The 25,430-nt window shown below is 45.2% G+C and overlaps 1 protein-coding gene and 1 pseudogene across 1 annotated transcript in view; both read right to left on the reverse strand.

Annotated features, from left to right (window-relative positions):
* The window catches only part of ANKRD33B (ankyrin repeat domain 33B), a 93,358-nt gene that overhangs the window by 11,390 nt on the left and 56,538 nt on the right, over positions 1–25,430 (reverse strand). Inside the window, exon 3 of the mRNA XM_032625798.1 lies at positions 11,142–11,282. Within this exon, the coding sequence (XP_032481689.1) occupies positions 11,142–11,282 (141 nt within the window). The remainder of the gene's footprint in view (positions 1–11,141; positions 11,283–25,430) is intronic.
* LOC116750747 lies at positions 1,061–11,127 on the reverse strand (annotated as a pseudogene).

The following is a 25,430-nucleotide window of genomic DNA, read 5'->3' on the forward strand; positions in this document are numbered from 1 at the left end:
AACGGGCCTCCTACACCTTCCTTTCCATCTGCTTTGCTGCCCGGAATCCCAGGGAGATTCAAGGCTTCTGTTTGCTTGTTTTTGCTCCGCAAGTGCCGCAGGAGTGACACCAACACCTCAGGTATGAAAGCCAGCTCTCTTAAGCCAGTCTGGAACCTGCCAACCTCCACCGGGTTCTGCTTCTCTTCAGAGATGATCACGGCTTCCCTCATACGGCTTCTAAGAGCATTTATTAAATACACCTGTCACTTGGGGGCATTAATATTCCACTGAATTAACAAGGCTCCGCAACCCTATCCCCAACCCCTGGGATCTCAACAGCAGAGCTGACGTTACTCCTTGGGATGCCAAAAACCAAGGAGCCAATATATCAGCTGTTCAGAACTTGGTTATATATATATATATATATATATATATTTTTTAAATTTATTTATTTAATTTATTTATTCTTGGCTGCGCTGGGTCTTCGTTGCTGCGCGCGGGCTTTCTCTAGTTGCGGCGAGCGGGGGCTACTCTTCGTTGCGGTGCGCGGGCTGCTCCTTGCGATGGCTTCTCTTGTTGGGGAGCACGGGCTCTAGGCGCACGGGCTTCAGTAGTTGTGGTGCGTGGGCTCAGTAGTTGTGACTCGCAGGCTCTAGAGCACAGGCTCAGTAGCTGTGGCCCACGGGCTTAGTTGCTCCGCGGCATGTGGGATCCTCCAGGACCAGGGCTCGAACCCGTGTCCCCTGCATTGGCAGGTGGATTCTTAACCACTGCACCACCAGGGAAGCCCGAGAACTTGGTTATATTTCTATTAAAAGCCTGAGTTCTGGTAATTCTGACACTATTTCGTTCTGCCCAACAAGGTAAGATAAGAGCTGATATGCACCAACAGGTTATGAACTATTGGAAAATCTAAACAGTCTAGGGGGGCATTCAATTCAATGATTCATTATTTCCAAAAGGAAATAGTTCTTATTGAATATTATGAAACTGCAACTCGGAAATTCAACCCAGGTGCAGAAAGACACTCAGGTTCAGAAGAACACGGCACTTGAAAAAATGAGAATGAGATACACAGTTTTATCCTAACTATTAATATGTAGTAATGCTCGTGCCTTTTGCTTTTAAAATGATCACAGGATGACCTGATTCTGTAAACATCAATCCAAAAGAAATACCCAGATTTTAGGATCTTTACGGGCTTAGTTTTTCTTAATATTGATAATTTCAAACGGAAATAAGAAGACTTTAAAATACTGTTGCAAATTGTTTAAACATTTCAACAAGTGTCCTATTGCTATGTACCAAACCCAGGAAAGGCATTCAATCACGTATTGTTTTTTCTTTTAAAACATACACACTCATCTGTAAGAAGAAAATGTGACCCACTTTCCTGGGAAAAAGTATAAGGTAACTTAGCGGCAATAGTAAAAAAGGAAAATATTCTGTAAGTTAAACAATAAAAGCCTTAGAGGGCAGCTCAAAAGCTCCCTGAAAAAGGTGTCAGATTTTCTTTTCACTTTTCCCTTCATTTCCCATTTACATTAGTTATATCAGTGGTTTTCAACAAGAGGCCACTTTCCCACTAGGGGACGTTTGGCAACGTCTGGAGATATTTTTGATCGTCACAGCTGGGGGGTGCTACAGTCACCTAGTGTGCAGAGGCCAGGGACGCTGCTAAACACCCTACAACCCACGGGACAGCCCGACCACGAAGAATTATCTGGCCCCAAACATCAACAGTGCCAAGATTAAGAAACCTGAGTTACCCTCCATAGAAAGTTTAAGTATCTGATCACAAGGATATTTTCAAAGGGAAAAATATACCATAGTTTTCCATTCATTTAACACATAATAGTGAACACGTAAAGTCACCAGTAACAATGACAACCAACAATGACTGATGGCTTCCTCCATGCCAGGCGAGCCCCTGAGAGCTGTGAAGTGTGAACTCAATACACGTCATGACCTCCTGCAGTAACTACTGACATTCACCGAATTTTACAGAAGAAACAGGCCCACAGCAGGAGGTGACTGGCCCTGGGTATAGAGAGGCTGAATGGTGGGGCTGGAATTTGAAACCAGGGGTCCTGATTTCCAAGTTGGTTCTATTGGCCATTCTGCTCTGACCAGGTACAGTTCAGGAACAGAGGCACTAGAGGTCTGCACTCACGTGGATTATTCTAGACTTTGATGGGGTTGTGCTCACGTTGACAGGAACAGGAAAGGTAGGGTATATAAAACCTAAGGCCAAATTTGTTATCCAAATAACTAAGGGAAAAGAAAAAGAAACACATTAGCATTGAACACACTGCCCTCAAGCAGGCCCATCTCTCGCGAGATCTGAAAGGTTCTGTGATCTGTAAATGCCTGAAACCTCTACCAGACTCAGGGAAAAAATGACAGCAAATCCCATGCACGGTCCAGACTGATGAGAAGGCAATTAATCCGAAAACAAGAGGGTTTGTAATTCAAATTAATTCATTGGGGAAAATGCCTCGACTGACATCGAAAGTTTTTGGTTGTAAAAGGGAATTGCTAATTTACACTCAATTATAACTAGATCCAGAAGCAGTAAAAGCAGATGAAGCTCCCCCCAAAACACAAAAGCATCCTAATCACCATTAAATTAGGAGGAACCATCCCTCCCTGATGTCACTGATAAACCCTGTGGAAACGGCTATCTCACTTTAAAAAAATGAAACTGTCACTGAGTCAAAAGCACAACCAATGAGATTAATTTTAATTAGGATCTTTTTTAATTCCAAGAAGGTTTTCATCTTCGAAGCCTCTGTCTTCGTTTAGTGAGTTTATTTTTCTTACAGCATCCCCTAAAACACTTCAGCTAAAGCAGGAGAAAAAAACAATCCAAAGTAGGTTTGTAACAAATCCTGTAACCCCAATCTAATCACAAGGAAAAAGACAGATGGGCTCAGGTTGGGGGACCAGTGATCATTGGCCAGTGTCAAGACCAAGTCATGGACAAGGCATGAAGACTGAGCAACCTCTGGGGACCAGAACAGACTGGGGACGTGTGACAACTCAGTGTGGGAGCCTGGCTGGGATGCTGGAACAGAAGGGGCCATCTGTGGAAGAACTGGTGACATCTGGATAAAGTCTGGACTTTAGTGACTTGTACTGTGCAGTTTCTGCCTCTCGGTAAGATGCTAACATGGTCGGGGGAGGGAGGGCGGTGCTGAGTCGGGGCTCTGTGGGTGCTCTCTCTACTACCTCTGTCGCTTTTCCATACACCTAAGATTATCCCCAAATGAAGGTTTATTTACAAAAAGAAGCAAGTTGTCTAAACAGAGCTACTAGCCCAGGCTGATGCCTGGAAGAATTTTAACGTGGTCCTCGAGATACTGAGACTGGAGGGGATGCCGCCTCTCTGGGAGCTCGTAGGGCCAAGCAAGACCGGCTGAACCCAGTGCCAAGAACAAAACCAAAATAAACTAAGATCATGAAATTAAATAATGGCGACAGCAGCATCTCCCCGTGTGAGATGCTCCCTCTGCGCCTGGCCCTGGGTGTGTGCTTCACATACATTTTCTCATTTTATTGCCAGAATAACCCAATGAGGTTGTGCCCTAACAATGATCATTAATTCCATTTTAGAGTGAGGGGGAAAACAACTAGAGATTAGTCACAAGGAATTCAGCTCAGTAATTCCTTAAGTATGTATAGCCCCAGAGTTTACAAAGTGATGTATTTCATCCTCAGGGAGGTGGGGAAGAAGTCATTACTCCCATTTCACAGATGAGGACAGAGAGGCTCAGAGGAGGGGCTTCCCTCAAGATGATGAGGCCAAAAGGGCCAAGGGGGGCCTGCCGTGCTGGCCCAGCCTGAGAACATTCCACTGTGATGCCAGGCAGAAAGAAGCTGCCCCACACAGAAACCAAGACCCCTAAAACCGAGTCCCACTCCCGCAATTTATGATGAACCTCTCTACCCAAAACTTTAATCCCTTTCTTGTCCCACTCCTGCTCTCCTCAGGATTGATGCAAATCAAAGAAAAGGGGGGATTGAAACCGAGCAGGACCCTGTGAGGCCTTCCCGGGTGCGAAAGCCCATCTGTGTCCCGTTTCTTGTTTGTAGAAAAAAGGCTTTAGTCTCCTAGGCCTTCCTCGAGTTCCAAAGAGCAGACTCGAGCAGTTAATGACCAGGACAACAGAGTCACAGGACTCCTAGTTCCTCCTGAAGGGATACAGGTGACAATCTGGTGCATATCTTTGAGCTGTTCTGCAGAAACTAAGACCCCCTCCCAGTGGCGGATGGTGACTACACTGACCACAAGCACTAGATCCCAGACCGGCTGGAACCCAAAGGTTGATGGTTGAGACTCCTGAAGCATCACCCTGTTACCTCACCACCAGCTGATCAGAAGGTCAACAAGCTGGTCAGGCAACCTTTGACCCTCTCCCCTAACACCATCTTTAAAAACCGTTGCCTAAAAGCCATCGGGAGGTTCGGGTCTTCTGAGCCTAAGCCGCCGGTACTCCTTGCTTGGTGCCCTGCAAATAAACCCTTACTTTGCTGTGAACAACCACCGTCAGAGTATGGCTTTCTGCACTGCAGGCACACGAGCCCTCGCTCAGTTACAACATCATATGACCACGTGACTCCACCCACCAGCAAGCAGACACCTGGGAGGGCTCCTGGGTAGACCCTGCCATCCCTTTGCCCACCTTCAATAGGACCATCTTGCCGGCGTCAAGACCAGAGCACACGTTTGTGAAGAAAAATGCAGGCAGGATGAGGCTAGGGGGTGAGGAAACAGGAGGGCTGGCCTATGGGGTGACCAGTGCTGTGACCTCCCAACCCACCCTGAAAGCAGGAGCTTTTTTTTTTTTTTCTTTTAAAAATTAAGACTGGGGTGATTTATTAATCTTGTTAGGAACTCTGATACAAAGCACAGTAAAAGGCCACAGACCAGTAAATAAACAATGTGGGTTTTGGCTACTTTACAACTGCTGCTACGGACCTAAGAGGAAAACACGCTTTTTCATCACTTAGAGTGAAGGAGTACAAATGGCAAATAAAAGTTTTTATCACGTCTCTGATTAAAAAGTTTAATAAAGCTTTAAGTGTCTGCTGGTTTAAATATTACCAACCTAAAAAAATACTTTAAAAATTTTTAGTTAACACAAGATTTATAGAGAAAGTTACTTGGTTTTGAAGGCAATGCAGTTGGTTCCTATGCCATAAGAAACTTATCCTCCAGCTTTATGAATTAGTAAAGTAGCAGACCGTACTATAGGCCTTGAGTCACATAAATTTATATAGGTTATTAGCATTATCTTTAAATGTACAATATAAACAAAACTGTACATGTATGGCATATTAACTTTGTTTTCCAAAACAACAGGCAACTCGTTAGCTAAAGACACCACAGTCTGCAAAAAGGCACATCTGTATAAGATATATGCCCTTTTCTCCTCTATGATTGGGTTAGGTAGTCTGTTTACATTTCGACAAAACAATAAACACAGTGCATTCTATTATTTTCGTTCTATTTTTCACTTTTGTCTTCAGCAGCAAATTCTGGCTTTTAAGACATGGCATTAAAGAGTTTAAGAGCAGTGGGTGTTATTCACGATCTTCCGAAATGTAAAAACTGGACGTAAAAACTAGAAGATGGTCCAAGAGGCTTAAAAATCAGTATCACCACACACCCCCTATATGTGTATAAATTCACTGCCTTAAAAAGTCATCTGCTACTCAAATTTGAAAAATTCCACAAATGCACTATCCGCTTTCAGTGCCATCACTGTCACTTTAAACCATATTTTAGCAGAGTCTACAGTGCAAATATAAATTCTTTATACTGGCCTTTGGGCAGCACTGAGGATCCAAGACAAGGCAATGCTACTGAGGATAATGGTAAAGGACTTCTGTACTTTTATTTTTCCAATCTTTAAAAGCTTATTTGATCAGTAGCATTTTTGTAAGAACATTATTTTTTTTAAAGTACTAAAATACTAGGGCTTTTTGGAATAAATTTAAAAAAAAACTGTACAAATACCATTCCAGTGTCAATGACTACATATGGCTAGGGTCATTGAGGAGTTTCTGCATTTTCTAGCAAAGGCAGTCTATACAATGGGGGGTGCAAAAGCTCCCGTTTGTAAGTCTTTGGTGGCAGTTTTGGTAGGTGAGGGCTTGAATTCTGCCTTGGTGGAACAGGGGGCGCTTGAGGATGAGCAAGATTATTCTGACTAGAACTGAGCACATAGCGTCGACGTGGTACCCTTGGAGAGGGTGCGCTAGGAGGAGTGTTTGGAGAATTGGGACATGTACTATCGTCTCTGAACCAGTCTGGATCTCTGTGAAGATGTCCCAGTGCAGGTGGCTGAAGAGTAAACGGACAGTTTATAAAGTGTTCTGGAGGCCGAAGGGGAACTGGTGGAGGGGTATCGGGAAGAGGATCTCTCGGCGGCGGCGGTGGTGGACTATGCAGAGGCCCGTCAAATGCACCAGAAGGAGCAGGAACTCTGGGTTTTACCTTTGGAGGAGGAGGCTGTCTTGGCAGAATAGCAGGGGGGTCATCATCAGATTTCATAGTCCCCTTGGAATCTGAAGCATCCTGATCAAATTTTTTTCGAGGAGGAAGTGGAGGGGGAATCAGTGGCCCTTCACTTAGTTTATGTAAACTACCACACGAACTAAAGAAAGACTTTGAATGAGGCAAGAGGACCGGAGCGAAGATGCTATTGCTTCCACAGGAACTGTTGAGATCCACATCTAAAAACACACTAAGGTCTGAAGAAGCAGATACTGGTGGAGGAGATGGTGTATTCGGAGAGGTTGGTGCTGACACCGTTGATTCAAGCTCTGTTTCAGCAATCCGACTAAAGCTTATTTTACGTGGTTCTCTTTCTAATGGTGTTGGATGACCTCGTAAAGTACCTGAGGTAGAGCCATGTCGGCCTGTATTAGGCCTTATTCCAGGAGATTTTAAAGAGAAAGTTGATTTCCTAGGAAATCGAGGTGGCTGTTTGCGGTTTCGGGGTTCAATTTCTAGTGACTTGTTGAACAAATAATGTGTAAACTCGTTTTCAGAAGCATTTCCCATGGGGTTAAGGTTTTCAAAGAACCTCCTCATTTCTGGTTCTATCCGTAAACAGTAAGGCTGATTCTGATATTGACGAATTTCTCCAGTAATTTCAGCTACTTTTTTCCTCTTACTGAAATTGATTAAATCTTTCCCTTTCTTTTTTAAAAAATCATTATTCCCTTCTTCAGTCTTCAGAATATTTGTTAAATATATTCCAAAAAAAGACACACAAGGTGGACTGATTGACTTAAGTTTCATTAGATATTTTTTAAAATGATCTTGACTTAATTCCACAGCTTCATCCAAAATTTTCCTTTTTCTTTCCTCAAGGTATGATCTAGTCTACAGACTCATACTGAATTTACTGCACTGACGATCTCTAATACACCACTGAAATTATTCAAATCTTGAAAAACTTGCAGAATTTCTATAATTCTACTTAGTACTGCCACCCATTCCTCAAAATTTTCTGCTTCCACAATGCACTTTTCAAACCAGAGAGTGAGATTTGTGATGTGGCGAATCATTTTTAATAAATTTGGAGAATTTATTTATCTTCTTTGGTCCATACACTCCCTACAAGTTCAGAAGGTTGAACTTTCCTGTAGAGATCAGATTCCAAAAGTGTCAGCTGATATGCAATTTCTATTGGATGAAGTGTCATGAGATCAAATGTTTCAAACTGTCCTGGTCTGCTGATATGCCATTCAGTTGGTGGAGGTGGACTTTCAAAGGTAATATTATGGCTTATTCCATTTGCCTGAGCTTGTTTCTTCCTCTTGATGATCTTAGCAATTGACTCTACCCATTTCTTCAGAGCTTTCCCTCTTACACTTGAAATGAAGGATTCTAGTCTTTCAAGCAACTCCAAGTCTCTTTCAAAGTCATAAAAATGGTGTTCAACCCCGTGCCGAAACACATTTAAGATCCTAAGTTGTACTGGCTGGACATATTCCTTGCAAAACCTTTTAAGGTCTGCACTGATTGGCTGCTCGCCTTTCTCTACTGCCAATTTATCTGCTTCACTAGGTTCTGGCTCTGGAATTTCAAATCGTGTGATCAGTAAGCTTAGCAATTCCTGTGGTTTACAAAATGAACGATACGTAGCAAGAAAAGTGCGAACAAAATTGGGATCTGCATACATGTGATGTGTTAACCTTTCAATTAATTTCACCACAGTTCCTCCTTTAATAATGGGGATTCCACTTCTACTTTGCAAGTTGTCTTCAAAAACAATGTTTTCCTCAGAGTCTTTTACCACAAAACGATACACTTCAGGACTCGGTAATCGAAGTGGTTGCTCATTTTCTTCCTTCAATAATACTGAATCTAGCATTCGATGTAGAGTACTATGGTAATGAAGAGAAATAAGTGCTGCCATCCGATTATTTTTCTCTTCAGCAAACTTAGCAAATATTATGCTGTTTTCATCTTTGGATACTAATTCAAAAGCATGTTTGCACTCACAAGTATCTTCTTTACCACATATTTGTATTTTCCTCATGACAAATTTTTCTTTTAATAATCTGTATTCTGTACTACTGTATCCTGGAAGGTGTGACTGGCTGTGACTGGGTTTGTGGCTAATCATTAAGCCATCAAAGAGAAAAATATGCCGTTTGTGTTTAGCACGAATTCTCGTCAATGGGCCTTCCATAATAAATTGATTACAACACTGTCCAATATCTTTGCCTTCCCATCCATCTATGTTTTTCTGAATTTCATTCATTTTTTTAATAGCCAGGTGCTTGCTTCTTAATTGATGATTATAAAAAGGCAAACAGGATCCCCAGGTCAGCATCTAGGTGAATACTGCTTGTAAATTCGGTCCATACTACCTTGGAGATTCATGAGAGCAGTAACAGCTTGGTTCAAACATTCTCTGTCTTCATGCTCTTCACTACATGCTTTCAATTGCTTTAACAATTCAAAATAGTGCCAACAATGATACACTGGCACCAGCATAAGGCGTGGAAGGACATAACGAACTGCCTCTTTAAAACCATCAGCAGTGGACTGAAAGTGTAGAGCCACTGCGGGTCTGGCCATTAACTTACTGAAATGCTCATTAAATTTTGGTGAAAGAATATCCTGTGATAATGTTTCATAAGGATCAAATGCTTGTTCCTCTGCCAAATCTTCAAATCAGCTTCCAGCTAAGGGACGAGGGCTGCTTTCATCAGTCATTTCAACTGTGTCTTCAATTAAACCTAGAAGTTTCACGGTCAATTCATGTATTATCTAAAATGTTACTGAAAATCTTTTCAATATCAGAAAGTTTAGACAGCTTTCTGTCAGAAATAAAAGCTTCTCAAAACACTTTTATGATCATATTTAGTTCCCGTAGATACTGTCTTTCTTCTGCAATTTCAGTTCTGACAAGGTCATAGTAGTTTAATTCACCTGAAGAACCAGGTTCATCTTCACAAAGAGAAACCAAGCCTATGTCATCCTGATCCAACATGTCCATCAAAACCTTATCTGCAGGGCTTCCCTGGTGGCGCAGTGGTTGAGAGTCCGCCTGCGGATGCAGGGGACACGGGTTCGTGCCCCGGTCCGGGAAGATCCCACGTGCCGCGGAGCAGCTGGGCCCGTGAGCCACGGCCGCTGGGCCTGCGCGTCCGGAGCCTGTGCTCCGCAACGGGAGACGCCACAACAGTGAGAGGCCCGCGTACCGCAAAAAATAAAAAAAATAAAAAACAACCTTATCTGCACACATTGACACTTTAATGTCCTGTTGGGATATTTCATAATGTCGGATATTAAATACATAATTACCAGCCAATTTCAAAATATGAGCTGAGATATACTCTAGTACAGCCACAATATACAGGGACACATGGTAGTCCACTTTGTACCCTAAAACATCCTTCAGTGAAGGATGGATTTTGTCCACAGGCAGTAAGAGGATTTCTTCGCTTTCGTCTCTCTATGGCAGACTATGCATCAGCAGTAGCCCACTTATCCATTGGGTGAGGAAAGGTCTTTTGAACTCGCTCCTCCACATCTTGAACAGTCCTTGGTTGGGCCATGCATAATTTATTAAGCAGCTGAAAAATCAGCTCTTCAATATAATAGAGAGACTCTTCATTAGCTGAGAGATTGGGATGTACTTGCTCCTGAACCTTCCGCAGGGCCGAGACCAACAGTCCCCGCCATTTCGGACTGTTCTCTTCGCTGACAAACTCGTACGTATGCGGCGCCTGCGGCATGGCCCCGGCGGCAGCGCCTCCGTAGCGGGGGCGGCCCGCGGGCCGAAACAGGCCGGGCCGGTGGCCTGACAGGCAAGGGCGTGGGCCGCCTAGCCTGGCCGGCCGCCTCCTGCCCGGGCCGCGGCTACGGCCGAGTTGGCTCGGAGACGGAGACGGCGCCGGCGGGCGGGCAGGGGCTCCGGGGCAGCTTCCTCGGCTCCGCGGCGTCGCCTAGTGCAGCGTCCGCAGAGGAAGCGCTGCGTCCCATGAACCCGTGCGGCCTCTTTTCCCCGCGGCGCTGGCCCGCTTCTCAGGCGGCTCCTCCTCCTCTGTCTGGGTTCGCAACCCGGCGGGGGTACAGCTGGCCTCTCCCCTGCTCGGACTCCCGCTACGGACGCGGCAGGCAGAGAGCGGCGGCGGCTTGTCTCCTCATCTCCGCCCTCCCAACCGGCAACACCGCCCTGCCCCGCCCACCCAAGTCACCTCCAGAGGGCCCTGGGGACAGACCGGGCGCGCGCGTCGGGCGAGAGAGCCACACTGGCGCGCACAGTGCTGGCCACCACCACCTTCGCCGCCGCCCCTTCAGCAGCCGCGCACAAGGCCCCAGGGCCGCCGCCAAGCCCCGGGCCCCGGCAAGCGCGGCTCGGCCAGCCCCCTCCGCCCCGCGCTCATTACCCCGTGTAGCTGGAGCAGCCCCGCACGGAGCATGCGCGCCGCGGAGCAGGCCGGAGCTTTTGTTTTTGTTTCAACTCGGATGATGACAGCCATACATCTCAACAAAGAAACGTTTCTTTGATGCATCCACTAGGCTTGGTTTCTATGGGGGGGATTCATCCCTTCAACACATATCTTTAAAGGAGCCAACTCAGCATTTCCCGGGACCCTGGGACTGCATGGGACAGGTGGGGACGTACCTGCTAGCATCAGGGCTCGGATGCACTCCGTCCGGCCCTGCATGGCGGCTTTCATCAGGGCCGTGAACCCAAACACGTTCCTCCTTTCAAGGTCAAGACCGGGGAAATAGTTCAACAAGTAGTTGGTGATGGTGACGTGCCCTGCAAAGAGAAATGCACACATGTATGGACCACACTCCACAAAGAGCGGGCATTCCAGCGGCCTTCCTACACAGACAGAGGGAAACGTGGCATGGTCCACCGCTCTGGTGTGTGTGTGTGTGTGTGTGTGTGTGTGTGTGTGTGTGTGTGTGTTTGCCTCTCAGGCCGCAAAAAAATAATTCTCAGGAGTCCAGGAAACGAGAAGACAGAGGGCCCTGCCCCGGCCATGCCGTTGCTGCCTCTGGTTCATTATTCTCTCCTGCCAAGCCACTTGGAAGTTCAGCTGTCCCATCAACCTGTTGAGGAAGGAATGTGGGGAGCAGGGACACTGTGGGGGTGGCGTGGGCACACCCGAGCTGGCCTGACGCAGACGCTGGCTGGTCAGTGGGGAGGCCCCGCATGCTGTCGGCGCCCAGCAGGAGACGCCGATGCAAAACAGAAGATGAACCTCAGAGCCATTTCCCAGAACTCCAGAGCCTCAGGGAGGAGAAAGTCTTCATCTCATCATCATAACAACAGGATATGCCAGTGCACACTGCCACCCTATCACTGCTCAGAAGGCTCTCTCTCTCTCTCTCTCACACACACACACACATACACACACACACACACACACACACACAGAGGCAGGGAACCCAGGGAGTATTGCTACCCAGACCCTTATCCATAAACCCAAGCAGGTAAGAATATTCATTTCAGAATATAGATTTCTCCCCTTTATCGTCTCGCACTTCCAAAAAAGGGCCTGATTTTCTGCTCACTCCCAGAAGGTTTTCAAAAAGCCCACGCACTCTTGGATAGCGGTGAATAAGGAGAACATCACGTAACAAGCAGTGTTCCCAGGATACTCCTGGCTCACCCAGAGAAAGATCCTCAAACGACTCTTGTGCCACATAAAGAGCTCTGGGGTCAAATGCCCATGCTGCCCGAAGCCCACTGGCCACATCTATTAAGTCCTCGAGTGAAATGACATGCCACCCTCCCCCCCGACTCTTTAGTTCCTTACAGCAGGGTGTCAACCTTGGCACTACTGACACCTGGGGCCAGATTATTCTTTGTTGTAGGGCTGTTCTGTGCAGTGTGGGACGGTTAGCACTGGGCTCTACCCACTAGATGCCAGTAGCTACCATAACCCTCCTCCCTCCCAGGTATGACAACCAAAAATGTGTCCAGACGTTGCCAAATATCCCCTATGGGGGCAAAATCACCCCTGTTGAGAGCCACTTCCTAGAGGCTCAGATTTCAGGACCAAGGTGGGAGATGGCGTCCTCTCCTGCTTACCTTCTCCCTGACCCCTGACCCGCCAGCCTGCCTCTTGGTTGCCATTTCCATCCTGGCCCTAATCGTGACGGCTAACACACCTCGGGAGGGTGGGCAGTCTGCAGAAGCTCTCACCTGAGCCTGGATGGAGGGCCTGGGGGCCCAGCCTCCATCCTTACACGCCGAGGACTGGCTCGGAAATCCCGCCGTCATCCCCACCCCATACATGTCCCCCGGAAGCCCCACTGTCAGGGCTGCAGGTGTGACGCCTGGTGGACACTGCACTGCGACTTCTGCTGCTAACTGGGCACCACTAGCTCCTCGCAGGGAGGCCTCTGCACCACGGAGAAGCCAGGACCCCTGAGGCTCCGTCCCCGGCTGCTATCAGGAAGCACAATGGGTGAGACTGGACACATGGCAGAGGAGGTGAGGCCTCCTCCGGAGGGCGGGCAGCCATGGGACACAAGGTGCTCCCGAGATGCAGCCCCCCTTGCCCTGCAGACTGGGAGGCCGAGGGAGCGGAGGCCTCCAGCACAGCAGCGGGGAGACCCGACCCCTCCCCTGCCACAGCAACGTCTCCTGGGCCTCCTTCCGGGTCCTGCCAGTGCTGTGCACGCCCACCAGTAACTCCTCCCACGGCGGGAGCTCCGTACCCCCCATCACACGCCGACCGAGACAGAGTGCAGGCGGGGACCCAGTTACCCTCCTTGAATGGCACCCAGACACTGCAGGCTGCTGGCCAAGCAACAGTGCATCCTTCTCCTCAACTTCCAAGTTAAAAATGAAACAAGCAACAGAAACTAGAGTGTGGGCTCCTCCAGAAGCAGTGTTTTCCCCTCACCATGGACCTCAGCCCACCTCCTGAGCTCATCGCAAAGATCATGTAGCTTTCTGACTTTCTGAGATAAGCACTGACTAATATGATCGTGTCCGGGGGTTAACAAGCCAGAAGCAAATGGGTGGGACCTTCCCGCTCTGTGACTCACAGGTTCCAACTGGCAGCTGACACCCCCCCCCACCCCCCCCCCCACCCCCCCGCCAGGGGACGATGCTGGCTGTCAGGTGCCCAAAGCAGCTTAACTGCTCTAAACTGTTGGAGCAGGGGCGGGGGAGGAGAGTCCTTTGATCTCAGTTGGGTTTGTCGTCCAGCTAAACACTTCGCAGCACCTGTCAGTTAGATTTAACCAGGGTCATAGTGAAACGAATTGCAATTCATTTGGAGCCGTTTCTTTAAAAACGTGAAAGAGCGTGGCCGCCGTACTTTCAGCACGATGTCCTTTGCACTGACATATCCTAAACACTCTGAACAGGCGGGGAGAGAAAAAACTGACAATCCACAAAACAAACGGCCCATTATACAGACCCGTTCTGCATGTTACGTAGAGATCAGAAAAACCAACGTGCAGTCCACTCGTTCTGACTGCTGACTACAGGCTCGAGCTGTCAGTGACCCGTGAAATCACTCTCAGCTCCCCACTGGCTCTCCCAGAATGACAGCACAATACCTGTTATCACGAAACAACCTCGCTCAACTGAAATCAAGGATGGACCCAGTGCTGCTAAGAATGAATAGATATTAACCTTTCTTCTTTATTTATTTATTTTTATTTTATTATTATTATTTTTTTTTTTTTGCGGTACGCGGGCCTCTCACTGTTGTGGCCTCTCCCGTTGCGGAGCACAGGCTCCAGACGCGCAGACTCAGCGGCCATGGCTCACGGGCCCAGCCGCTCCGCGGCATGTGGGATCCTCCCGGACCGGGGCACGAACCCGTGTCCCCTGCCTCGGCAGGCGGACTCTCAACCACTGCGCCACCAGGGAAGCCCAACCTTTCTTCTTTAAATCATGCCAATTAACCAAAAAGGAGCTTTTTTCTTTTTCTTCAGTAAGATAGATAGATAGATGATAGGAAGAACACAGCCTTCCTTGCATAACAGAATGTGCCCCACATGGAAATCTAGTTTGAGCCTAGTCCAACTTTGACCGTATGGTATAGGATTTGGTTCCTGAAGTCCTCAGAGTGGACTTAACGAGTGGGCTGACCACACAGAGCTAAAGAACGTCCTCTGCCGACCCCATGAGCCTTACCCTGCCTAAGAGAAGGGCTTAAGCGGCCCAGGGAATAAGTTAATTCTTGATGACATAGCTTCAGTGGAGTAACTAAATGGCCATGCAGACAGAGAACTGAGTACTTAAGAGCGCTGGCTCTGAGAACACTCAAATTCAAGCTCCCAGCCTGCCACTTAAAATCTGGGTGAGCCTGGGGAGGTAGGTCAACTTCACTGAGTCTCTGTTTCCACATCTGGAAAATGGGAGATAATATCAACCTCACAACTGTGAACATGACAGGAGATAAGGTGTTGTATAAAAAGGGCCTAACAGACAAATTTCTGGGCAGAAAAACTCCAAAAAACGTATGCACTTGCTCCACTCCCAAGGAGGTGACACATAAGCACCCACTCATTCTCTTGTGGGCTGTGCACAGAGACTCCCCTCCAAAGAGTAGACTGTGTTGGGGATGGCGGTGGAGCGGTAATCTCACAAGAGAGAAGTGTGGCCGACATGACCTCAGCCTGGTGATCAGGGTCAACGGTCATGTCCAGAGCCTCTGCCGACAGATTCTCTGCCTGGTCAAACTTCACTCAGGCCCCTGAATCTTCTCCCCAGGCCCATCTGTGCCCTTCCTTGTAAAATCTCATTTTAGCAATAACCCTGCTAATAAGTCAGTTTAACGAGAACCACCCTCATCCCCACCATGCTATCTGGTCATTCTTCATCCTCCACCAGCCCCCAGGTGACATCCGATCACCCTGGCCTGTCTTTAGCAAGAATCTTGTTAGGTCGGTTTGGCCGGAATCTCCCTGACGTTCCCTCTTAGTCATTTCCCACCCCAGACCCCCCACCCTGCTCCTTGTCTATAAACACCCACATATCCATGCTGCAGTCGGAGTTGAGCCTACCCTCTCCCCTGGTGCAAAATCCCATTGTGATGGCCCTCATACCTATCGAGATGATTTTTGAATAAAGTCTGTCTGACCATCTCTAACAGGTGTCATTGAATTTTTCTTTAACAAATCCCTTCATATGATGTCACGCAAACGGCACTTTCCTCTGTAGTCCTCCTTTGAAAAACCCGCAACTCCACTCTAATCATGCAAAAAACACCAGACACACACAAACTGAGGGACACTCTACCTGACGAGTGCCTAACAAGCACTCCCCAGACTGTGAAAGTCATAAAGTCTGAGAAACTGTCACAACCAAAAGGAGCATGAGGGGACATGACAACAGAATGTCACATGGGATCCTAGCTGGGATCTTGGAACAGAAAAAGGACATTAGGGAAAAACTGAGGAAGTCTGAATTTAAAAAATGGACTTTAGTTAATAAAAAAAAAATGCATTGAGGAGATTGGTTCAAGATAGCAGAGTACAAGGACATGTGCTCACTCCCTCTGCGGGGGCACCACAGAGGCTCAACAACGGCTCAACAATCATTGACAGGAAGCCACTGGAACTCACCAAAAAAGATCCCCCACATCCAAAGACAAAGGAGAAGCCACAGTGAGATGGTAGGAGGGGCGCAATCACAATAAAATCAAATCCCGTAACCGCTGGGTGGGTGACTCACAGACTGGAGAACACTTATACCACAGAAGTCCTCCCACTGGAGTGAAGGTTCTGAGCCCCACGTCAGGCTTCCCAACCTGGGGGTCTGGAAACAGGAGGAGGAATTTCCAGAGCATCAGACTTTGAAGGCTAGCAGGATTTGACTGCAGGACTTCGACAGGACTGGGGGAAACAGAGGCCCCACTCTTGGAGGGCCCACATAAAATAGTGTGCGCGTCGGGACCCAGGGGAAGGAGAAGTAACCCCAGGGGAGACTGAACCAGACCTACCTGCTAGTGTTGGAGGGTCTCCTGCAGAGGCGAGGGGTGGCTGTGGCTCACCATGGGGACAAGGACACTGGCAGCAGAAGTTCTGGGAAGTACTCCTTGGCGTGAGCCCTCCCAGAGTCCACCATTAGCCCCAACAAAGAGCCGGGTAGGCTCCAGTGCTGAGTCACCTCAGGCCAAACAACCAACAGGGAGGGAACTCAGCCCCACGAATCAGCAGACAAGCAGATTAAAGTTTTACTGAGCTCTGCCCACCAGAGCAACACCCAGCTCTACCCACCACCAGTCCCTCCCATCAGGAAGCTTGCACAAGCCTCTTAGACAGCCTCATCCACCACAGGGCAAATAGCAGAAGCAAGAACAACTACAGTCCTGCAGCCTGTGGAATGAAAACCACATTCACAGAAAGAGAGACAAAATGAAAAGGCAGAGGGCTATGTACAAGATGAAGGAACAAGATATAACCCCAGAAAAACAACTAAATGAAATGGAGATAGGCAACCTTCCAGAAAAAGAAGTCAGAATAATGATAGTGAAAATGATCCAGGACCTCAGAAAAAAAATGGAGGCAAAGATTGAGAAGATGCAAGAAATGTTGAACAAAGACCCACAAGAATTAAAGAACAAACACCTAGAAGAATTAAAGGACAAACAAACACAGATGAATAATACAGTAACTGAAATCAAAAATACACTAGAAGGAATCAATAGCAGAATAACTGAGGCAGAAGAATGGATAACTGACCTGGAAGACAGAATGGTAGAATTCACTGTCACAGAACAGAATAAAGAAAAAAGAAAGAGAAGAAATGAAGACAGCCTAAGAGACCTCTAGGATAACATTAAACACAGTGACATCCGCATTATAGGGGTCCCAGAGGAGAAGACAGAGAGAAAGGACCCGAGAAAACATTTAGAGATTATAGTAGAAAATTTCCCTAACATGGGAAAAGAAATAGCCACTCAAGTACAGGAAGCACAGAGTCCCAGGCAGGATAAACCCAAGGAGAAACATGCTGAGACACATAGCAATCAAACTGACAAAAATTAAAGACAAAGAAAAATTATTAAAAGCAACAAGGGAAAAACAACAAATAACATGCAAGGGAACTCCCATAAGGTTAACAGCTGACTGATTTCTCAACAGAAACTCTACAAGCCAGAAGGGACTGGCACAATATATTTAAAGTGATGAAAGGGAAGAAACTACAACCAAGATCACTCTACCCAGCAAGGATCTCATTCAGATTTGACAGAGAAATCAAAAGCTTTACAGACAAGCAAAAGCTAAGAGAATTCAGCACCACCAAACTAGCTCTACAACAAATGCTAAAGGAACTTCTCTAGGCAGGAAACACAAGAGAAGAAAAAGACCTACAAAAACAAACCCAAAACAATTAAGAAAATGGTAATAGGAACATACATATCGATAATTACCTTAAACGTAAACGGATTAAATGCTTCAACCAAAAGACACAGGCTTGCTGAATGGATATAAAAGCAAAACCCATATATATGCTGTCTACAAGACACCCACTTCAAACCTAAGGACACATACAGACTGAAAGTGAGGGGATGGAAAAACATATTCCATGCAAATGGAAATCAAAAGAAAGCTGGAGTAGCAATTCGCATATCAGATAAAATAGACATTAAAATAAAGAATGTTACAAGACACAAGGAAGGACACTACGTAATGATCAAGGGATCAATCCAAGAAGAAGATATAACAATTATAAATACATATGCACCCAACATAGGAGCACCTCAGTACATAAGGCAAATGCTAACAGCTATGAAGGAGGAAATGGACAGTAACACAATAGTGGGGAACTTTAACACCTCACTTGCACCAATGGACAGATCATCCAGACAGAAAATTAATAAGGAAACACAAGCTTTAAATGACACAATAGACCAGATAGATTTAATTGACATTTATAGGACATTCCATCTGAAAACAACAGATTACATTTTCTTCTCAAGTGCACATGGAACATTCTCCAGAATAGATCACATCTTGGGTCACAAATCAAGCCTCAGTAAATTTAAGAAAATTGAAATCATATCAAGCATCTTTTCCCACCACAACTCTATGAGATTAGAAATCAATTACAGGGGGAAAAGAGTAAAAAAAACACAAACACATGGAGGCTAAACAATACGTTACTAAATAACCAAGAGATCACTGAAGAAATCAAAGAGGAAATCAAAAAATACCTAGAGACAAATGACAATGAAAACACGACAATCCAAAACCTCTGGGATGCAGCAAAAGCTGTTCTAAGAAGGAAGTTTATAGCAATACAATCCTATCTCAAGAAACAAGAAAAATTTCAAATAAACAATCTAACCTTACACCTAATGGAACTAGAGAAGGTAGAACAAACAAAACCCAAAGTTAGTAAGAGGAAAGAAACCATAAAGATCAAAGCAGAAATAAATGAAATAGAAACAAAGAAAATAGCAAAGATCATAAAGCTAAAACCTGGTTCCTTGAGAAGATAAACAAAATTGATAAACCATTAGCCAGACTCATCAAGAAAAAGAGGGAAAGGACTCAAATCAATAAAATTAGAAATGAAACAGGAGAAGTTACAACAGACACCACACAAATACAAAGCATCCTAAGAGACTACTACAAGCAACTCTATGCCAATAAAATGAACAACCTGGAAGAAATGGACAAATTCTTAGAAAGCTATAACCTGCCAAGACTGAACCAGGATGAAATAGAAAACATGAACAGACCAATCACAAGTAATGAAATTGAACCTGTGGTTAAAAACCTTCCTGCAAACAGAAGTCCAGGACCAGATGGCTTCACAGGTGAATTCTATGAAACATTTAGAGAAGAGCTAACACCCATCCTTCTCAAACTCTTCCAAAAACTTGCAGAGGAAGGAACACTCCCAAACTCATTCTACAAGGCCACCATCACCCTGATACCTAAACCAGACAAAGATACTACAAAAGAAGAAAATTACAGACCAATATCACTGATGAATATAGACTCAAAAATCCTCAACAAAATACTAGCAAGCAGAATCTGACAACACACTAAAAGGATCATACACCATGATCAAGTGGGATTTATCCCAGGGATGCAAGGATTCTTCAATATATGCAAATCAATCAATGTAATATACCATATTAACAAACTGAAGAAGAAAAACCATATGATCATCTCGGTAGATGGAGAAAAAGCTTTTCACAAAATTCAACACTGATTTATGATAAAAACTCTCCAGAAAGTGGGCACAGAGGGAACCTAACTCAGCATAATAAAGGCTATATATGACAAACCCACAGCAAACATCATTCTCAAGGGTGAAAAACTGAAAGCATTTCCTCTAAGATCAGGAACAAGACAAGGATGTCCACTCTCACCACTATTATTCAACATAGTTTTGGAAGTCCTAGCCATGGCAACCAGAGAAGAAAAAGAAATAAAAGGAATACAAATTGGAAAAGAAGAATTAAAGCTGTCACTGTTTGACATGGTACTATACATAGAGAATCCTAATGATGCCACCAGAAAACTACTAGAGCTAATCAATGAATTTGGTAAAGTTGCAGGATACAAAATAATGCACAGAAATCTCTTGCATTCCTATACACTAACAACGAAAGATCAGAAAGAGAAATTAGGGAAAGAAACCCATTCATTATTGCAACAAAAAGAATAAGATACCTAGGAATAAACCTACCTAAGGAGGTAAAAGACCTGTTCTCAGAAAACTTTAAGACACTGATGAAAGAAATCAGAGATGACACAGATGGAGAGATATACCACGTTCTTGGATTGGAAGAATCAATATTGTGAAAATGACTATACTACCCAAAGCAATCTACAGATTCAATACAATCCCTATCAAATTACCAATGGCATTTTTCACAGGACTAGAACAAAGAATTTTACAATTTGTGTAGAAACACAAAAGACCCTGAATAGTCAAAGCAATCTTGAGAAAGAGAAACGGAGCTTGAGAAATCAGGCTCCCAGACTTCAGACTATACTACAAAGCTACAGTCCTCAAAACAGTATGGTACTGGCACAAAAACAGAAATATAGATCAATGGAACAGGATAGAAAGCCCAGAGATAAACCCACGCACCTATGGTCAACTAATCTGACAAAGGAGGCAAGAATATACAATGGAGAAAAGACAGCCTCTTCAATAAGTGGTGCTGGGAAAACTGGACAGCTACATGTAAAAGAATGAAATTAGAACACTCCCTAACACTATACACAAAAAAAAAACCCCTCAAAATGGATTAGAGACCTAAATTTAAGACCAGACACTATAAAACTCTTAGAGGAAAACATAGGAAGAACACACTTTGACATAAATCACAGCAAGATCTTTTTTGACCCACCTCCTAGAATAATGGAAATAAAAACAAAAATAAACAAATGGGACCTAATGAAACTTAAAAGTTTTTGCACAGCAAAGGAAACTATAAACAAGATGAAAAGACAACCCTCAGAATGGGAGAAAATATTTGCAAACCAAGCAATGGACAAAGGATTAATCTCCAAAAAATATAAACAGCTCATGCAGCTCAATATTAAAAAAACAAACAACCCAATCCAAAAATGGGCAGAAGACCTAAATAGACATTTCTCCAAAGAAGACCTACAGATGGCCATGAGGCACATGAAAAGCTGCTCAACATCACTAATTATTAGGAAAATGCAAATCAAAACTACAATGAAGTATCACCTCACACCAGTTAGAATGGGCATCATCAGAAAATCTACAAACAACAGATGCCGGAGAAGGTGTGGAGAAAAGGGAACCGTCTTGCACTGTTGGCAGGAATGTAAATTGATACAGCCACTGTGGAGAACAGTATGGAGGTTCCTCAAAACACTAAAAACAGAACTACCATATGACCCAGCAATCCCACTACTAGGCATATACCCAGAGAAAACCATAATTCCAAATGATACATGCACCCCAATGTTTGTTGCAGCACTATTTACAATAGCCAGGTCATGGAAGCCACCTAAATGCCCATTGACAGATGAATGAGTAAAGGAGATGTGGTACATATATACAATGGAATATTACTCAGCCATAAAAAGGAACGAAATTGGGTCATTTGTAGAGACGTGGATGGACCTAGAGACTGTCATACAGAATGAAGTCAGTCAGAAAGAGAAAAACAAATATCGTATATTAACACATATATGTGGAATCTAGAAGAAAGGTACAGATGAACCGGTTTGCAAGGCAGAAATAGAGACATAGATGTACAGAACAAATGTATGGATACCAAGGGGGGAAGCAGGGGTGGTGGTGGTGGTGTGACGAATTGGGAGATTGGGATTGACATGTATATGCTAATATGTATAAAATAGTTAACTAATTAGAACCTGCTGTATAAAAAAAGTAAAATAAAATTCAAAAAAATGCATCGATATGGGTTTATTTGTTTTGTGCAAGGTATCATCCTAGTGTAAGAGCCTAACGAAAGGGGAAACCAGGTGTGGGGTATACGGAAATTCTCTGCACAATCTTTACAGTTTTTCTGTAATCAAAAGTTCATCTTCTGAAAGGGAGATCTAGGCTAGGGCCACTCGATAAGACTGCAAGGTAGGGACGATGGTTCTTGACTGGCTGCCGGGTGTGGATCCCGTCCACACAGTCCACAAGCCTCACCAGCGGTGGGGGGGGCGGGGTGCTTACCAAGTGGGTGTGCAATGGACAGAGGAGATGGTGGCCAGCCCCCGGGGAGGGCCGGAGGGTAGAGAGGAGTTGTTGACTCAGAGCGAAGTGAATGGACAGGTCTTGGTGATTATTGGGCTGAGCCAAGTAACAGAAAGAGAAAAGTCAAAGATGACTCCTGGTACCACCCCAGCCCCAGGGTTCTGGCTTCGCTTTGGATGGCCAATGGCATTTTCTCTGTAAGTGTACGGGGGATAGAAGTCCATGGTAGCCAAGCTGGACTATCTTTCAAGCTATCTGTGTTACCAAAGAAAAGGAAAGCTCCCTTCAGTTCATTGTCATGGTTTTAAAGAAAAAAGGTTAATATCTATATGTTCTTAGAAGCATCATATCCACTCTTGATTTCCACTGAGCAACAATCCCCCAAACCCCAAGGGGGGAATTTTAAACTTTCCAACTCTTAAGTCACCTACCTCACAGCAAACCCCTCTCCCAGGAGATGACACACCTCCTACTTCATAGAGGGAACTGAAACCACAAGGGAACCCCCTCAAGTTTCCCCCATCACTCCCAAAACTTCCCCACATCCCTCTTAGTGAAAAGGAGGGTGTTTCTTCTCCTATTTAAAGATGCCAATCTCTCCTCCCCTTGCAGTGCTTTAAAGCCATTCCCCATCTACTTCTGGGGAATATATCTGTGCTACAAACTACTTCCTCTTTCTCTTCAACCTCTCCCGCCTTGCAAATTCATTCCCACCAGATTGTATTAACAGCCTAAATTCCTCACCTTGCCTTCTGCCACATGGCTTCTAAGTTCTTCTGTCAAGAAGAACATTGGCTCACAGGACATCTACAGGCATGATGCCAACAGAAGCTTGAAACACACTCACTGATGGGACTCCTTCTACACTTGTGCCTCAGCTATCTCCCTAAGAAGAACGTGCCAGGCTGATACAATGGTCCCAGGTAGAGGATGAGAAATGCACGGAGCAGAGCAGACCCGGCTAAATGGTCCGGCTCACCCACAGACACACGAGCAAAGGCAGTCTAGATCAGCCGATCCCCAGCCCATCGCAGATGCATCAACTATAAACATATTTTAAACTAGAGTTTGGGGGTGGTCATGCAGCAGTAAGCTGGTATATATGCTCAAGGGTCTCCCATCTTAAAATATATATGACTGTCTTAGTCCATTCAAGCTGCTGTAAGAAACTGCCATTGACTGAGTGGGTTAAACAACAAACATTTATTTCTCACAGTTCTGGAGGCTGGGAAGTTCAAGATCAAGATGCCAGCAGATTCAGTGTCTGGTGAGAGCCCGCTTCCTGGTTCATAGGGTATCTTCTTGCTGTGTCCTCACATGGAAAAAAGGGTGAGGGAGCTCTCTGGAGTCTCTTGTATTAAAGCACTAACTCTATTCATGAGGGCTACACCCTCATGACCTAATTACCTCCCCAAAGCCCCACCTCCTATTACCATCACTTGGGGATTAGGATTCAACATATTAATTTGGAGGGAAGACATAAACATCCAGTTCATTGCAGTGACCAACAATAATCCCCAGGACCTGTCTTTGTATTCCCGCCACCCACCACCAATCATCTGACTCCTTTTCAGGCCAACTTCCAGAGTCTTCTACTCTCACTCTTGCTACTTATACCCCCCACCAATTCTCCTGAAACCGTCTTCCATCATTCCCCAATGACTGTCTTGTAGCAATATCCAAAGGTTACTAGTCAGTTCCCATCTTACTAGACATCTGTGTAGCATTTACCACTTGCTTGTTCCATCCTTTTGAAACTCTTTCTGCAAATGTCCTGATAGCTCACCCTTCTGCTTTTTCTTCCTCTCTCTCCAGCCACTCAATTTTCTTTGTGAATTCTTCTGTTCTCTGCTTTCTGAAATGCCACTGTTCCTCAGACGTATGACTAAGCCCTCTTCTCATCCCCTACACGCCCCCTTGGTGATCCTATCCCCTCTCATCCTAAAACTTCCAGATCACTTATTGCTAGCTAATCTCTCTTTCTGAGTTTCTTACCTAAATATCTGTCTACTGGATATTTCATCTTGGGCATCCCACCAACAAAGCAAACTCAACACATCAAACCCAAAACATGTTTCTTCCAAACCTGCTCCTCTCACCCACATTCCTTATTCAATGATGAATACCACCAATAACTAACAGAGGTGCCCAAGACAGAAATCTGGGCTTTCTCTTCAGCCCTCCCCTAACCCCTTCCCCATCCAAGTATCATGGAATTCTGCCAAAGCCACCTCTTAAACATCTTCCAAACCTGTCCGTGTTTCTCCATTCCCACTTCTAACCTAGATGAGGGCCACCACATCCTTCCTGGGGTCCACCCCTCTCCCACCTGGACTTCCTGGTCCGATTTCTGCCCCATTCTCCACACTATCAGCAAGAAACTCTTCTGACCAGCACAACTGCTACTTAAAACCCTTCATGGTTTCTACTCTTTAGATGAAGTCTCAACTCTTTAACCAGCTAGCTCCTTTTTTATCTGACCCTGCTCTCTGAAGGCCAGCAGAATATGCCACCTCAAAACATGCAACCTTGACATTTATTTTGAGCTGAAGGCAACTGAGAAGAAGCAATTACAAGAAAAGTTCCCTGTCCTCCCCCATTTGCCTAAAAGCAGGACATACATTTTCTTATTTTATTGCTTTATGTTTCCCCAGTTTTACTGAGATATAATTAACATATATCACTGTGTTAAATTAAGGTGTACAGCATAATGATTTGACTTACATATATTGTGACACATTACCATAGTAAGTTTAGTTAACATCCATCATCTCATATAGGTACCAAAAGGGGGGGGGGGATGGTTTTTCTTCTTTGTGATGAGAACTCTTCAAAAACTGCTTTCCCTTGTCCTGTCATTTCTCCACAAATGTATTGCTCTTTATGGAAGATGACGTATAAGCCAGAGTTCTAAGCCACTTCCTTGAGTTATTCACTTTTCCCTGGGTGTCCCCCATTTACACATGCATGTTTATAGATGTCTGGTCCTCTCTTGTTAGTCTTTTATTACAGGGGTCTCAGTTGGGAACCCAGAAGGGTAGAGAGAAGGTTATTTTTCCTCCCCTATATCCCCGCTTCATCCTTAGCTCTTGCACCAATGCCCTTCTCCTCGACTCTTTAATCATAACTCTCTTTTTAATTCAGCCGTGTACCACACTTTCTCTAATCTGGTGGCCTTCCCACCAGGCTAGTTCCCCACCTGGTATACTCTTTCTTTGCCTTCTACCCAATTACCTGATGAGCCTTCCCTTCCACTGGAAGCTCTGCCCTGGTCCC

This window comes from Phocoena sinus, chromosome 3 (assembly GCF_008692025.1).
Source record: "Phocoena sinus isolate mPhoSin1 chromosome 3, mPhoSin1.pri, whole genome shotgun sequence".
NCBI lineage: Eukaryota > Metazoa > Chordata > Mammalia > Artiodactyla > Phocoenidae > Phocoena > Phocoena sinus.